The sequence below is a fragment of the Octopus bimaculoides genome, chromosome 25 (assembly GCF_001194135.2).
Source record: "Octopus bimaculoides isolate UCB-OBI-ISO-001 chromosome 25, ASM119413v2, whole genome shotgun sequence".
NCBI classification, from domain to species: domain Eukaryota; kingdom Metazoa; phylum Mollusca; class Cephalopoda; order Octopoda; family Octopodidae; genus Octopus; species Octopus bimaculoides.
The window spans coordinates 7,266,907-7,283,783 of NC_069005.1; the positions used below are offsets into that span (position 1 = coordinate 7,266,907).

A 16,877-nucleotide genomic window follows, 5' to 3' on the forward strand; every position below is an offset into this window, starting at 1 on the left:
ATATATATATATATATATATATATGAGAAAGGCTCTTTCGAGTTTCCATCTACCAAATCTACTCACAAGGTTCTGGTACCCCCAATCTACGAACAGACATCACCACAAACAACAACAACACCAAAACGACCAACTTACTCTCGTCACTGTCTTCACTCTTATCTGCTTTCTCGTCTTTGTCTTTCTTCTTATTCTTCTGCTCTTTGATACTCTCCAATTTCAGTCGAGATTTCCGAAGTTCCTCAGAGTCACCAAACGGCTCTCGCATGTAACGCGACTCAACACCATGAGCTATCTGCAGCAAAGCCTTCGCGAGACTTTTAACGACATTATCAATGTTTCCATCACCACTTTCTCCACCACTTTCCTGATCCGGCGCAGGTTTCTCGCTCTTTAAGTTACCTTCCACCTTAGCACGCCACTGGAGACGATCTTTTACCTGGAAAACACAAGAAAATCACATTTATGAATTTCTGTTGCAAGATTCCAGATGTGAAGCCATGATGATACAGATATTGTTATATTTTTGGAAGGTAACCCCTCCCCTCAAATAAACACATGCACTATATATTCATGCTTCAATCGTTCATTACTGTTCTTATTTTGACTGATGTCCGCTGACCAGAAATCTTTCATCACATATCTGTTCTTGAATGAACAGAATGGACTAAGCAGAGCAAGTGGATACACGAGGACAGAAAGTGTCGCTGAAGAGGTCACAGATGTGTGACAAAAGATTTCCAGGCAATGGACTTCAGTTAAAATAAGAACAGTAATAAACAAGCGAAGAGCAAATATAGTGTGTGTGTGTGTGTGTGTGTGTGTTTATTTAGCAAGAAACAAAAAAACATCCTGAATTAGAACAATAGAAGAAAATTAGATAATGAAATAAATGGAAAAAAACTACACAAACAATACAGCATTTTTTTTTATCTCTATATAAGGAATACCTTATTTCATTTTGACTTACATCTTTTTTTAATTTTTGTTAACCTTTTAGTATACAAATTACTCTGTTAAATGTAATTCTTTTTCCATTCAAATTGTTTTGAATTAATCATGCATTATGTTATAGCTTTGAGGTTTCAATGATGTGATTGTTTATTTTTAGGATGTCAATGTAGGTTAGGTGTGAGAGGCTAGATATGGTTAGTTTGAATGCCAAATACGTAAAATATTTGGGCCAAATAAGGCCAGCTTAGACACTAAGAAATTGATGGGAAAAAAATAAACACCAACTTCACTCAATTGATCCGACTTTAATGTTGGTCTCAAGCTTCTTAATCACACAGCCATACAATGCCACACCAGGGTCTAAATCTAGTTTAATTCTTTAAAACCAGCCACATCCATCCGAAATATTCTACCTGTTTTGTGTTCAAACTGGCTAGATCTGGTTTCTCAATTCTACTTTACAATGTCATTCCAAAAAATCAACAGTTGCCTCATCAAAATCTCAAAGCTCTGAGATAATGCATGATCAATACAAAACAATATGAACAAATAAGAGTAATACGAATGCTAAAGGGTTTTAAAAAGGATGGGGTGGGGTAGGGTAAGGGAAACAACTTCAGAACTAAATTGGTTTAATAGATAATGGTTTCAAATTTTGGCGCAAGGCCAGCAATTTTAAGGGAGAGGTAATTCAATTACATTGACCCCAGTGTTTAACTGGTATTTATTTTATCAACACCAAAAGGATAAAAGGCAAATTCAACTCTGGTGTCATTTGAACTCAGAACGTAAAGGACAAAATGTTGCTGAGCATTTTGCACCACGTATTAACAATTCTGCCAGCTCACTGCCTTTAAATTGGTTTTAATGGATAATGCAACCGGGGAAAGAAGAGCAAATGATTATGGTAAGCCCTTCCTCTACAACTCATTTTCTAACACCCATTCTTCTGTGATACCCTACTTCCTTCCTTTGCTTCCCCCCTCCACAAAACTGATATCCTTTCTACCCAACTCATCCCCTGTCACACTATTCTCACCCTCGCACACATACCTACACTCCCACCTTTCCTCTTCCTCTATCCAATGCTGTTTCTGGTATTCAGTTGGTACCTCTCTCTCTCATGTGAAGGCACATAGCTCAGTGGTTAGCTCCAACCACTGAGCCATGCACCTTTGATGATGACGACAGTGAAAACTCCTGATATACTTAAATCTCATGGGACCGCCTTACTAAAATCTCACCATTACTGCAGTTACTCCATGCGGAAGACATCCTTGGATATTTCCCCTTCACCAATAACACTTACTCTCTATCCTTCATCACTATTATTCTGCCACAGTTTACACTTCTTCACCATATTCTACATTCAATGCTAGGTTGCCTCCCTTTTGCTGTTGGACTGTCATCTACAATCAATCAGTTCCCCTATCTTTCTTGTATCACAGAGCAGTTTCATGCAAAGCAATTCCTCCATGGACTGGGGAGGATCACACACATAACAAAATACAACATGCATAATATATAAATAATATATAGTATATAAATCTAATTATTATTTAAATATATGCATAATCCAAAAACACCCTGTAGACTATAATGGTCAATGAAGTAGAAATGAAATGATAAAATTTATTCTTTCTCACGAATTCCATAGGATTGTCAACAACAGCAAAAATATTTTCCATAAAACTAACTTTGCTGTTAGTTTGTCATAGAATAACTTCGGAAATGTGAAATTTTCCATAAAATTAACTCTGCTTAAGTTTACTGTAGGTAATGTGCACCACTGTACATTTTAGGAAGAAAAATCTGGGATTTACCTACTCCCTCCACAACACCCAAGATGAAGAGGTCTGCTGGTGAACATAACAACCTAGGCATTGTCAACCCTGTAGTGTGTTGGATGAACCACATTTCTAAAATTGTCAAAAAAAGATGTAGCATTGCTCAAGATGACCTCTGTCGGTCACTCACCAGCTATCTATGGCTGTAGTTTGCATTCCCAGTTTGAAACTTTTATGTCGTCCAGAATGTCAGTTAACAGGAAGGTATCCAGACATGCAACCATATGAATACTCGTTGTCAGTCACGACATCTTGAACATCTTGCTTTTCTGGGCATCAACAGCTTCAAAGTGTAGCAGCTGATTTAATAAAAGCCCACAAGATTATCCACCATCTTTCCAACAACAACTTTTGCCATCTTCTTGAATCCAACACCTCTACCGCCTATGGAACATGCTTACAAAACTTGAAAAGAAAACACACAATCAATAATATTGTCCTAAGTAGACTTATCTCTGAATAAAAAATGGGAAGGAGGAATTTTGTTTCAATCATAGGTTTGTACCTCTAGACAGTTACTCAACATGTTAGAAATAGCAGAATGATGCTGAGGATGATGATGATGACTGGCATTAGGAAGGGCGTCCAACTATAGAAACCATGTCAAAACAGCTCCCAGTCTTACCAGCTCTGGTCAAGCTGCCCAACCCATGCCAACATAAAAACGGACATTCACCCTTTAGCATTTAAACCAGCCATATCCAGCCTCTCACGCCCACCCTACAATGTCATTCTAAAAACAAAACAATCACATCATCGAAATCTCAAAGCTATAAGATAATGCATGCTTAATTAGAAAAAAAAAGATTTAAATGAATGAGCTTTACATTTCACAGAGTAATCTGAATGCTAAAGAGTTAAATCAGTGGTCCCCAAAACATTTTCATCTCCCACCCCGATGGGTACCCAGGATGCATTCCTAGTGTTCCACCACCATTCACTACCACCACAAACATAGAACACTTTCAGCAACAAATTCAAAATAACTGTATTTCACAAATAAAACTTAACCTAAACAACCCATTATTTTGTTTGCCTTTACATCCATCACCTCGTTTTGACCACACCATTATCTCCCTACTTTTCTTCAACGCCACCCCGCCTGGGCAGGAGGGGTCAGTACCACCCAATTTGGGAACCACTGGGGATGATAATAATGATGATGATGAAATCAAAAAGGGCCACACTTACCTTCACGGATCCAAGACCGCCAACATATATTCTCTCCTCTAAATCCAAAAGTAAATCCCGCAAGTTCAACTCCAGGATTTCTTTGGCGCTGCTCGTCTCCTCAGAGTCCTTACTGCCATTTTTGCTTTTATCTTTTTTCATCCTCTGCTCTACATCCTCCGGATCTTCAAAAGGACAATTGCCAATCGATTCCTGAATCCGATCGCTGTTTTCCAGCAGGATCTGTTTCAGGAGTCCCTCTCGGAAGCCACGAGAATTTAAAGAATCCATAAGTTGGTTGAACTGTTCGGGCGACTTTATGTACGTCCAATGAACACGTTCTCTGTTTATAATTTTTTGTACAAACTCACTGTCCAAATACGCGGGTCTTTCATCTTCGTCCTCGTCGTCATCGTCATCATACTCTTCGTCATCGTCCTCCTCAGATTTGTCCATGCTGTCATCAGTCATGTCAGTCAAATCTATCACCCCGTTGCTACCCTTTTTCTCTGAAGGGGCTTCCTGTTTGTCTGTTTCCATCGGTTCAGTTTTAGTAGTTTCAGGACTGGGAGTCTCAGACTCATGCTTAGTCGTCCCCTCTTCTGTTGCCTTGTTTCCTCCTTCTTTGCTATCGCCCTCCTTCTCTCCGTTACCCTTTTTCTCACCATCAACCTCTTTCTCCCCATCACCTCCTTTCTCCCCATCACCCCCTTTCTCTCCATCACCTCCTTTCTCCCCACCACCTTCCTTCTCCTCGTCACCTTCCTTCTCCACACCACCATCTTCCTCCTTATCTTTCTCATCATCTACATCATCATCATCGTCGTCGTCATTTTTAGAATTGGGCAGCAATTCTGATGGGACCGTTTCGTCGTTGTCCTCGACGAACAGTCCTGGTAATGAGCTGAAGGTCCAGTAACGCCGGTACATGCGGTCACGACCGAGAGGGTATACAGCATTGCCCTGCTGGAGTTTAGCAATTGAATTTAGAAAGTCTTTCTCCTTCTCCAAGTTTTCGCTCTTTTTCTTGGCATCGAGCTGTTCCCGTTTCTGCCAGTAAGCATCCTTTTCTTCAGGTGTTAGTTCCTGTTCATTGATTTTCTCGAGGTCTTCGAGCTTATTGAATTTGTCGATTTGTACAAGGCGACTGCGTGACGTCTTTTTATCAGGTTTTTCTTTCTCCCTAAAATAGAAGAAAACAAAAATGATTTTCAAAAAAACTAAAAACCCAGGAATATTACTTAACAAAGGCATACATGAAACAACTCAACTTTAGATCTTTCATTACATGATATTAGTTTTTTTTACTCTCGGTTCCACAATGAAATCACAGCATACCTACAAGTGTGTCAGCCCTTGACCTAAATATTTTCTCATAACTTTTAGAAAATTGGGCATTTTGTAACCCTTTAGCATTCAAACCAGTCATATCCTGTCCAGATGTTCCAACTGCTTTATGTTCAAACTGGCCAGATCCAGCCTCTCATACATACCCTATAATGTCATTCTAAAAGTAAACAATCACATCACTGAAATCTCAAAGCTATGAAATAATGCATGGTTTATACAAGGCAATATGAGTAAATTAAGTACTAAATTTGACAGAGTAACAAAAACACCATTTTGAGCAGGAATCTAGCAGTGACTGCTGCTGTTGGATACAAGATAACATTTCACGTGATACAAGACAATATCAACCACACAGTATTTGTGTCAACACTAGGTGAAGATGTGGCAGAGTTATAAGCACAGGCATGGCTGCATGGTTAGAAGTTTGCTTCCCAACCACATGCTTCCAGGTTCAGTCCCACTGCATGGTACCTTGGGCAAGTGTCTTCTACTATAGCCTCAGACCAACAAAAACCTTGCATGTAGATTTGGAAGAGAAACTGAAAGAAGCCCATCATGTGTGTGTCTTCCATCACCACTTGACAACTGGTGTTGGTCTGTTTACGTCCCCATAACTTAGCAGTTCAGCAAAAGAAACTGATAGAATAAGTACCAGGCTTAAGAATTAAGTCATGGGGTCAATTTGTTCAACTAAAAACCCTTTGAGGTGGTGCTCCAGCACAGCCGCAATCAAATGACTGAAATAAGTAAAACAATAAAAGAAAAAGCCACCAAGTTTCCCCCAAAATCATACTTGCCAATCTACAGAAAAAAAAATAAAGAGGCAAGGATGCATAGGGGAGGGTACAGACCTCACTATACACCCTGTGAAACATCGTTTGATTATAAATTCATTAAATCAACTGAATGCTGGGGTGGGGTGTGGGTGACCAAACGAAGACAACATCACCAGTTGTGAAGGTCATCATCATCATTTAACATACATTTCCACTCTGGTGTGAGTTGGATTGTTTTGACAGGATTCAATGGATCCAAGGACTATATTGCTCCGGTGTCTGCTTTGGCAATGTTTCTAAGGTCAGATGCCCTTCTTAATGCCAGCTATTTTACCGCAAGGGCCAGTAGCTTTGTTTTTTTGTTTGTGTGTGTGTGTGTGTGTGTGTATGGAACCAGCACCGTTGAGGCCACCAGGAGCTCACATAACTATGAACTTCATGGAAGGTAGGGGTCAGCTTTATGCAAGGGGGTCCCCATGAGATGGGGAGGGGTGATCAGAATAGGTTCTCCCACATGGCTACTTACATTTAGTGGGAGAGGAAGAAAGAAAGAAAAAAAAAGAGAAATGAGAAGTTAAATACATAATGATAGCAGCATCGTGAAATGAAGGATGCAGTGATGCGGTTCTTATTGGATCAACCACGAAAGCTTTAAATTGACCCTCGATGTGATTTGAACCAACGATGCAGTCACAACCATTTTAACAGTATGTTTGACTCGCGACCAAATGGTTACAGGTTCGATCCGACTGCACGACATCTTAGAATGCTAAGAATACTTTGCAAATGTAGCATGAAATGCTTTGGCCCTCCACGAAATATCAAAAGTAGAGAGATACTTACTCAGTAATGCCGTTGTTTACCTCAACCCCGGCTTGTCTTAGTGCTTCGTTTGCTATCTTCATTTCGAGTTGCTTCCGTTCACGAAGTCTTTCTTCTACACTACGCTTGTATCTGGAAAAGAAGAGCAATAAAATGTCACCAGGTCCACCTACACAGTCTACAGATGAGTTTTAAAAAGAAAGGAAAGGTATGATGATACACTAAGCCTTTTTGTACCAACCCACCGAGACCACCACTGGCTGACAATATGTGCATCCCTGATCATGAGCAGGAGTAGTGGGGGAGCATCATAGCCATGTGCTGAGAGGGACACTTTTGGGGTTTGAATAAATGTAACGAAAGCAAAGTCTGAAGGAGATCTTGGCCATTTTTCATACTTTCTAGGGGTCAACAAATAGGAAATAACAGTCACTACACAAGAGCAAAAATTTTGTTATACAGTGTTATTAACTCAATTACAAGATCCATGATCCAACAGACATGGACAACGGCAACAATAATAACAGCATCAAAAAGAAAATTATAAACAACAAAGTAGTTATCTGATAATCACCATACCAACCAGACTAGCTGATGTCGTTATACACCACTGGTTACAATGGACACCTCACGTAGTTTTCAATGCCACTCCACTGGCACGGCATATACACCTCATCATCATCATTTAACGTCCGCTTTCCATGCTAGCATGGGTTGGACAATTTGACTGAGGACTGGCAAGCCAGAAGGCTGCACCAGGCTCCAATCTGATCTGGCAGGGTTTTTACAGTTGGATGCCCTTCCTAACGCCAACCACTCCGAGAGTGTAGTGGGTGCTTTTACGTGCCACCGGCACAAGGGCCAGTCGCACAGTACTGGCAACGGCCACGCTCACGTACAAGTGACTGAGACCACGACATTTCCCTTGAACGGGAAGCCAGTCCGTCACAAGGTTACTCATTTACAGCTGAGTGTAATGGAAAAAAAAAAAACATGAAATGGAAGTGCTCTGCTCAAGAATACAACACACTTCCTGGTCTGGGAATCAGAACCACAATCTTGTAATCTGGTGTGCATCACCCCAACCACTAGGCCATGCACCTCCACTGTATGAAATTATATTAACCCCTTAGCACTTAAACCTGCCTAGTTTACCTGTTCTATATTCAATATAGCTAGATCCTGCCTCTCACACGTACCCTACAATGTCATTCTGAAAATAACCAATCACATCATTGAAATCTCAAAGCTATGAGATAACACACAATTAATTCAAAACAATGTGAATAAATAAGCATTACATTTGATAGGGTAATCTAAAGTTAATCTAACCATGTCTGGCCCAAATTTTCTACCTGTTTTATGTTTAAACTGACCAGATCTCGCTCCTTGCACTTACCTTACAATGTTGTTCTAAAAGTAAACAAGCACATTGAAATCTCAAAGCTACGAGATAATGCATGATTAATTCAAAACAATGTGAATAAACGAGCCTTACATTTGACAGAGTAATCTGGATAATGAAGGGTTAAATAACATAAAATGTATAACGAGCATCTACATCACTGAAGACTGCTAAACTGGTCATAAACTGGTCATATCTGGTCCAAATATTCTACTTGTTTCCTGTTCAAACTAGCCAGATCCTGTCTCTCACACCTATCCCAAAAATATACACTCATACAATTGAAATTTCAAAACAATTTGAATAAATAAGCATCACATTTAATAGAGTAATCTGTGTGCTGAAGGGTTAGCTTAAAAAAGACAGAGTAATATGTGGTTATACTGGTGGTGACCGCTTACCTTGCAGTAGCTTCTTCTCGTTCTCTCCTCAACTCTGACCACTGTAACTGTTTTAAATCCATCTTCAACTGTCGTAATCTCTCAAAGTTGTCCTCAACCAAATCCCGGGAAGCTGCATAGGTGAGAAACTGGTGCACAAGCGTCGACAAAGTCTTCAACTTGCTCTCTGATGAATATAAATAGACATTTTTTTTTCAAATGCAACGTCAACAAAGTTGTGCAGGAGTGTCCGTGTGGTAAGAAGCTTGCTTCCCAACCACATGGCTCCAGGTTCAGTCCCACTGCATGGCACCTTGAGCAAGTGTCTTCTATTATAGCCCAGAGCCAACCAAAGTCTTGTAAGTGGATTAGGTAGACAGAAACTGAAAGAAGCCCGTTATGTGTGTATGTGTGTATTTGTGTGCCTGTTTGCCCCACCACCATCACTTGATACCAATGTTGGTGAGTTTATGTCCCTGTAACTTAATGGTTCAGCAAAAGAGACCGATAGAATGAGACCGATAGAATAAGTACTAGGCTTACAAAGAATAAGTCCTTGGGTCGATTTGTTCGACTAAAGGTGGTGGTGCACCAGCATGGCCGCAGTCAAATGACTGAAACAAGTAAAAGAATAAAAGTAAAATCCCAATATTTTACTCGTTAGTAAGGTGGAACATTGGTAGAATCATCAGCACACCTGGCAAGATGCTTAGCTGCATTTCATCCGACGTTACGTTCCAAGTTCAAATTCCACCGAGGCCGACTTTGCATTTCGTCCTTTTGGGGCCGACAAAATAAGTACAAACTAAACTCTGGGGTCAATGCAATTGGTTTGCCCACCCCCACCAATCCCCAAAAATAACTGGCCTTGTGTCGAAAATTTGAAATCAATATTTTGCTCGGTAGTCCTTATAAGGCAGCCCCGAAAGAACACAGCCCTTAGGCAGGAATATCAACTCCCACTACAGATATCACTACATATAGGGGTTGATGTTCTATCAAATAGCTATATCAGGTTCATTCGCGACAACAATGGTTCTTACACTGGATAAACATGAACACACACCAACACGGTCACACATGGTTGTGAAGTAAACTCCCTAAACCCCTATACAATAGAAATTAGTTTAATATAAATAAGACAATCACACTCAATACAGTCGGTAATTAGACTGGCCACATCAGGCCCTAATATTTTGAGTTTTACACGCCAGACCCAGCCTCCGATACCTATGCTACAATATCATTCTACAAATAAATCTCAAAGCCATGAGATAATGCAGGATTAATAAGCATTACATTTGACAGAGTAATCTGAATGCTAAAAGGTTTAAGATCTCATGGCCAGTGTATTTCATGGAGCTATGGTTGCATGATGGGCAAAACCCTTTTTAAATAACTTCCAGCTTCTCACACAGCAAGGGAAGGATATGTAAAACAGGTGGCCTGAATGACTATAGAGTGCGGCCATAGAAGAATTACATGAAACTGAATGCAGCCACAAATAGAGAAATCTCAAATAGTGTGTGTGTGTGTGTGAATACCTTAGCACTTTAGCATTCAAGCTGGTCACATCACACTCAAATACTCTGCCTGTTTTGTGTTCAAACTGACCAGTTCCAGTTTGTCACACCTACGCTACAATGTCATTCTAAAAATAAACAACCACATTATTGATACTCCAAAGCTATGAGATAATGCAGGGTTAATTCAAAACAATGTGAATAAATAAGCATTGCATTTGACAGAGTTACCTGAACGCTTAAAGGGTCATAAGTTATAAATAACGAAAAATAGTTTCGTTATCTGATAAAGGTTGATGAGTAGCAAACTATGGTTAACTATATCCCTTGATAATGGTGGTGCCCCAACATGGCCATAAACCAATGAAATAACTCTGAAAATCAGACACAGAGTTGCCTTATAATGAAATATGGAGTGGTCATGGCCAGATCCTAGATTTAACAGCAAATTGTTATAAACTATGTTAGGGACAGGGGACAAGAGGAGATAATAGTAAGAATTGAATTCTATAACTTATAGAGAGGTCACAGATTTTAGGGAAAGGGTTATGTGAACCTCCATCCCTTGCCGCAAAGTACTTGAGTGGAATTTAGGCACAGGGTCACAATTTGTAAGGGCCAAAGATGAAAGTGACACTCAAATTAACTCCAGTAATTGATGGCCATTTTATTTAACTGAAGCTAGAAGTATGAGAGGCAAATTTTAACCAAGATTGCATAAAAGGGCTTGATATATAAGGTATTTGTCCAGCAAAGTACAGATTCTGCTAAACCAAAGGCTATGTAGGTCTAAAGAAAAGGGATTCTGCAGGCCAAGTTGAAGGGGTTATGCAGGCTGAGAAAAAGGGACTATGTAGGCCAAGAGGAAAGGGTTTTGTAGACCAAGAAGAAGGTGCTAATGTCAGCTGAGAGAAAAAGGCTATATAGGCTGAGAGAAAAGGACTACATGGGCCAAGAGAAAGGGACCATGCAGGTAGGCCGAAAGAAAGGGGCTGACCGATATGAGCTTACCTGGTGGCATATCAAATATGTTGTCTTCGCTGAGACTTTTCATAAGTTCAGGAAGTTCTTTGCAAAGGTGAATACCAGCATCATCCATTGCTGTGTAACCACCTCTTTGTTGGTACCGGAATTTGACATTGTTTGCATTCGCTTTGGCAGCTGACGATATTAAATGTAAGCGCAAAATCTCAGTCAAAGTAAAACTGTCCAACTGCAAGTTCCTCAAAGGGGTTCCTAGAAGGAAAAAAAAACCAACAAAACATTTGCATTAGATTACTAATAATAATAATAAATTTTGGTCAAGAATGGCTGTAAGACAAGAAGCTTGCTTCACAACCATGTCTGAGTCTTGTTCCACTGTGTGGCACCTTCCACCACCATCTTCCACTGTATCCCAGGGCCAACCAAAACCTTGTCAGTAGATTTGGTAGACAGAAACTGAAAGAAGCCAGTCATATATATATGTATGTATGTGTGTGTGTGTCCCCCACTACCACTGAGTGTTGGTTTGTTTACATCTTCATACCTTAGTAGTTGGGCAAAGAGGGAATAAGTACACAGGTCATACATTCAAATTTTGGTACAGCAATGGCTGTGAAGATGCAGACGTGGCTGTGAGATAAGCTTGCTTCCAAAGCACATGGCTTTGGGTTCCGTTCCACTGCACTGCACTTTGGGCCAGTTTCTTCCACCATAGCCCAGAGCCAACCAAAGCCTTGCAGATGGATTTTGACAGAAACTGAAAGAAGTCAGTCATGTGTGTGTGTGAGAGAGAGTGTCCCACCACCACTTAACCAGTGTTGGTTTGTTTACATCCCCATAACTTAGCAGTTGGGCAAACGGAAATTGAAAGAATAAGTTCAAGGCTTGAAAATAAGCACTATGGTTGATTTGTTTAACTTAACCCTTCAAGGCAGTGTCACAGCATGGCCACAGTCCAAAGACTGAAGCAAGTAAAAGATAAAAGATAAGATTCTCTGACTGGATGCCCTTCCTGTTGCATAGGGTTGTGTCAACATGTGCAAGAAGCCTAATAAACCACTATGTTCAAAACACTTTGTGATATTTGTTCTGCCCAGGTTGAAGAGTTACTCCCTTTTCAATCTCACCACTGAAAATATTGTGAACTAGTGACTGGCCCTTTGATCAATGATGGTAATGTGTGAAATGTGAAATCAATAAAGATTTCTACAAAGACAACCGAAGACAAGATGGTTCCAGTAGAGTCAAAGATAAAAAAAAAAAGAAAGAAAAAAGAAAAAAAGCATCAGGATGAAATAAATGTTAATAAAATGCCTACCATGGGTTAACATAGGGTACTGTGCCATAATTGCAGAATTCTTTAATAAATTAGCCATTGTTGAACGATCTGAATAACACATTTCTTCACTGAAATCTACAAAAGAAAACAAATTATTTTAAGGGGTTTTATGTACAAACTGGCCCTACAAGATCATACTAAAAATAAACAACCACATCATCAAGGTCTTAAAACTACAAGATAATGCAGGATTAATTGAAAATAATTGGAATAAATATTACATTTGAAAGGGTAATCTGAATGCTAAAGGGTTTAACACCCCATATCTGTCATCATCATCATCGTTCATCGTTTAACGTCCGCTTTCCATGCTAGCATGGGTTGGACGATTTGACTGAGGACTGGTGAACCAGATGGCTACACCAGGCTCCAATCTGATTTGGCAGAGTGGAGCCTGGTGTAGCCTAGTCCAAATATTCTACCCATTTTATGTTCATTGTAGGGTAGGTGTGAGAGGTCAGATCTGTTCTCTCACACCTACCCTACAATGTCCTTCTAAAAATAAATGAGATAATACACGATTAATTCAATACAATGAGAATAAACAAACATCGCATTTGAGAGAGTAATGTGAAAGCTAAAGAGTTAAGGACCAAATTCTACCCTAACAAAGGAATGGTAACAGCTCTGAATAACGGCTCTTTTATAGTTAATGGTTCTGGAGTTCTTCCCCAAACTTTGATGCTTATGTCTTGTACCATTCTATTGAAATTTTAGCTGTTAATTTATAATTTATTCATATTTTCAGGGTTAATTCTTGTCACAGCATTGCATCAAGGCATGATACATCCCCAATTAGACAGTAATAGAATAACCCGACACTCCCCCCCATATTAGTAATAGAATCACCTGACACTCCCTCTGTATTAATAACAGAATAAACCTGACACTCCCCTATATTATGGGGATAGGGGATTTACAGCAATGTCAGATGTGTAGGTAACTAAGCATTCCACACTACTTACCAGGTATGTTAGTCTTTCCTTTACTTAAATCAGGGTCTTCTTCCTCTTCCTCAGACTCTTGCAGATAAAAAATGGCAACCAGCAACATAAGTAGGAGATCGGTGAGTGGCCCATTCACATCATTATCCAGTAAAGCTTCCTCCAAAACCTCTGAAAAATTCACACGAAAACAAAAAATAAAAAATGAATCAATAGAATAAAACAGGGACATAAACTGAACCCTTTTGTGACCCTAGTACCAATTCCTAAAATAAGAATACACTTTGGGTTTCAGGTAATTTCCAAAATAATCAAAAAACTCAGCATGGGGGGAAGGGTAATAAATTCATCATCATTATTTAGCATCCATTTTCCATGCTAGCATGGGTAAGATGGTTTCAGTGGGACTGGTAAACCAGAGAGCTGCACCAGGCTCCCAGACTGTTTTGGCTTGGTTTCTACAGCTAGATGCCCTTCCTAATGTCCATCATTCCATAGAATATACTGGGTCTCTTTAAAAATCACCAGTACAAATACCTTCTATGTGTCACCGTCACGGGTGACCTTTCATGCGTCACCAGCACGGGTGGCCTTTCATGCGTCACCAGCACAGGTGGCCTTTCATGCATCACAGGTGCAAGTGGCTTTTCATGCATCACTGACGCAGGTGCCTTTCATGCATCACTGACGCAGGTGCCTCTCATGCATCACTGACGCAGGTGATCTTTCATGTGTCACCTGTGCGGGTGGCCTTTCACACATCACTGGCACCAGTCACCTTTCACGCATCACCAGTACCAATTGTCTTTCACGCACCACTGGCACCAGTCGCTTTTCATGCATCACCGACACACATGCCCCTCACATGTCAAGTTTTTTATATTCAGATGAGCCAATGCTTTACCCGTTGGCAATAGAAATAGAAGCCCGGGGCTAGAGTAGAAGACACTTGCCCAAGGTGAGACTAAACCCAGAACCTTGCGGTTGGGAAGCAAACTTCTTACCATACATCTATGCCTGCACTTAGATGTATAAAAGCAATAGAATGTGTTTCTGGACACAACACTATACTCCACTGTCTCAGCAGACGTTTAATATCAGGTTTATGACCAGGGATTCTGGCCAATGTGATACCTGTTATAGACCAGGTTCTTGCCCCTAAAAGGAATTTTCCTCTTGCATGCTTAATACTACAGGAACTTGGGGGAAAGGACTGAATAAACACCTGGTGAACAGTGAGTTCACCAGGTGTTTATTGGTGAACATAAACACCAATATGTTTATGTTCACATAAACATATTGGTTTATGTGAACAGTGAATTGGAGGTGGGGGGGTCTTCATAGTTAAACTTGTTCCTGACACCCACCCGTGCAAACGTGGGAGAGCAAACATAAAATGATGGTAATTTCACTTAGGCAAATATCTTTACCAAAAACCGAAGACGGAATGCAAGCAGGTGAGTAGGTAGGGAAAACAAGATTTTAATGATTGTGTGACTTACCTAAGGTCATTCCGGAAGGGAAATATTCATTTAAATCAAACAAACTTTGGAATGTATGGATAAATTCTAGCACCATCAATGCATCACCAAACAGTTCTTGTGGTAGTCTTGTTTGTACAGGTAAGAGCTCTGGTAACGACTAAAAAAAAAAAAGGTAATAATTGATCAGATTCAATGAAAGCAAAGAAAAACAGAGTCAGGTAGTACAATTAAAGCCAGGGAACTTGCTAACTATTGTCCTTTTGTTGATGTTTGGGTCCAGGTGGTCAAATTTAATCCACCAAACATGTGATCAGAAGATTATTGGCCCAAGGACCATCATGATTTTTTTTTTTCTTTTTTCAATTATACAGACACATATGTTGTTGTTGTTGTTGGCACTCCGTCGCTTACGACATCGAGGGTTCCAGTTGATCTGATCAACGGAACAGCCTGCTCGTGAAATTAAAGTGCAAGTGGCTGAGCACTCCACAGACACGTGTACCCTTAACGTAGTTCTCGGGGAGATTCAGCGTGACACAGAGTGTGACAAGGCTGACCCTTTGAATTACAGGCACAACAGAAACAGGAAGTAAGAGTGAGAGAAAGTTGTGGTGAAAGAGTACAGCAGGGTTCGCCGCTATCCCCTGCCGGAGCCTCGTGGAGCTTTTAGGTGTTTTCGCTCAATAAACACTCACAACGCCCGGTCTGGGAATCGAAACCGTGATCCTATGACTGCGATTCCACTGCCCTAACCACTAGGCCATTGCGCCTCCTACAGACACATATAATACATCATATACCTTGCAGTATAATAAATGCTAACTATATTATATATTATACAATAGCGGGGAGGAGGGGGGGGGGATATTTAACTCGAGAATGGGGGCTAGCAGGTTCCAATAGTAGATCACAGAATTTGTCTCTGCACTGCACACCAGCTTTAAGTTGCTGAGTTTATATTCAAAGACCATTATGGAAGAACATTCTTTATAATTATTATGCAACTGAATGCAGCACAACAGCCATCAGTGGACACGGATGCTACATTTATCCTGACGAATCACATGTGGTATCAAAAGAGATAGACATCAATATTGTCAAGAAGAAGATTATATTTATTGAATGATACAGATTATAGAGACTCACATACAAGACTTTAAGTTTCTGTCTCAACAATATGATGACCGTTGCACTTCTTCATTCGTCATGAGTCTGGTGCTCATATATATAGAATTTTATAAACTTATAATTTAATTATAAAACATCAATAATTCAGAAATAACTGGAGTTCACTCAGCTGGCAAAAATGAGTAGTACCTGTATTTCAAAGGGCCAAGCTTGTCACATTCTGTGTCACGCTGAATCTCACTGAAAACCAACTACCTTAAGGGTACACGTGTCTGTGGAGTGCTCAGCCACTTGCACATTAATTTCACAATGGATCAACTAGAACACTCATCGTCGTAACCAAGTGCCAGTTATAACTGGAGAGTATATAATTATACACACCCTATAACATATAGGACTGACATTTATTAATAATATGGACATGTGGTGAGAATGGATGAGGATAGCTGCGTGAAAAAGTGCCACACCCTAACAGTTGAGGGAACCCGTGGAAGAGGTAGGCCCAGGAAGACCTGGGCTGAGGTGGTGAGGCAAGACCTTCGTACATTGGGCCTCACCGAGGCAATGACTACTGACCGAGACCTTTGGAAATGTGCTGTGCGTGAGAAGACCCGGCAAGCCAAGTAAGATCGTTGCCAGTGCCCCTGGACTGGTTCTTGTGCGGGTGGCACATGAGATGCACCATTTTGAGCGTGGCCGTTGCCAGTACCGCCTGACTGGCTCCCGTAGGATTTTCGAGCGAGATCGTTGCCAGTGCCCCTGGACTGGCTT

General features: G+C 40.4%; 1 protein-coding gene across 1 annotated transcript in view; it reads right to left on the reverse strand.

The window, feature by feature from the left end:
- LOC106878888 (bromodomain adjacent to zinc finger domain protein 1A) overlaps positions 1–16,877 on the reverse strand; it is a 60,167-nt gene that overhangs the window by 9,982 nt on the left and 33,308 nt on the right. Inside the window, exons 9-16 of the mRNA XM_014928233.2 lie at positions 14,997–15,135; positions 13,516–13,665; positions 12,530–12,625; positions 11,239–11,463; positions 8,726–8,891; positions 6,941–7,051; positions 3,993–5,154; positions 139–439 (exon numbers count right to left, since the gene is read on the reverse strand). Coding sequence (XP_014783719.1) covers positions 139–439; positions 3,993–5,154; positions 6,941–7,051; positions 8,726–8,891; positions 11,239–11,463; positions 12,530–12,625; positions 13,516–13,665; positions 14,997–15,135 — 2,350 coding nt within the window. The remainder of the gene's footprint in view (positions 1–138; positions 440–3,992; positions 5,155–6,940; positions 7,052–8,725; positions 8,892–11,238; positions 11,464–12,529; positions 12,626–13,515; positions 13,666–14,996; positions 15,136–16,877) is intronic.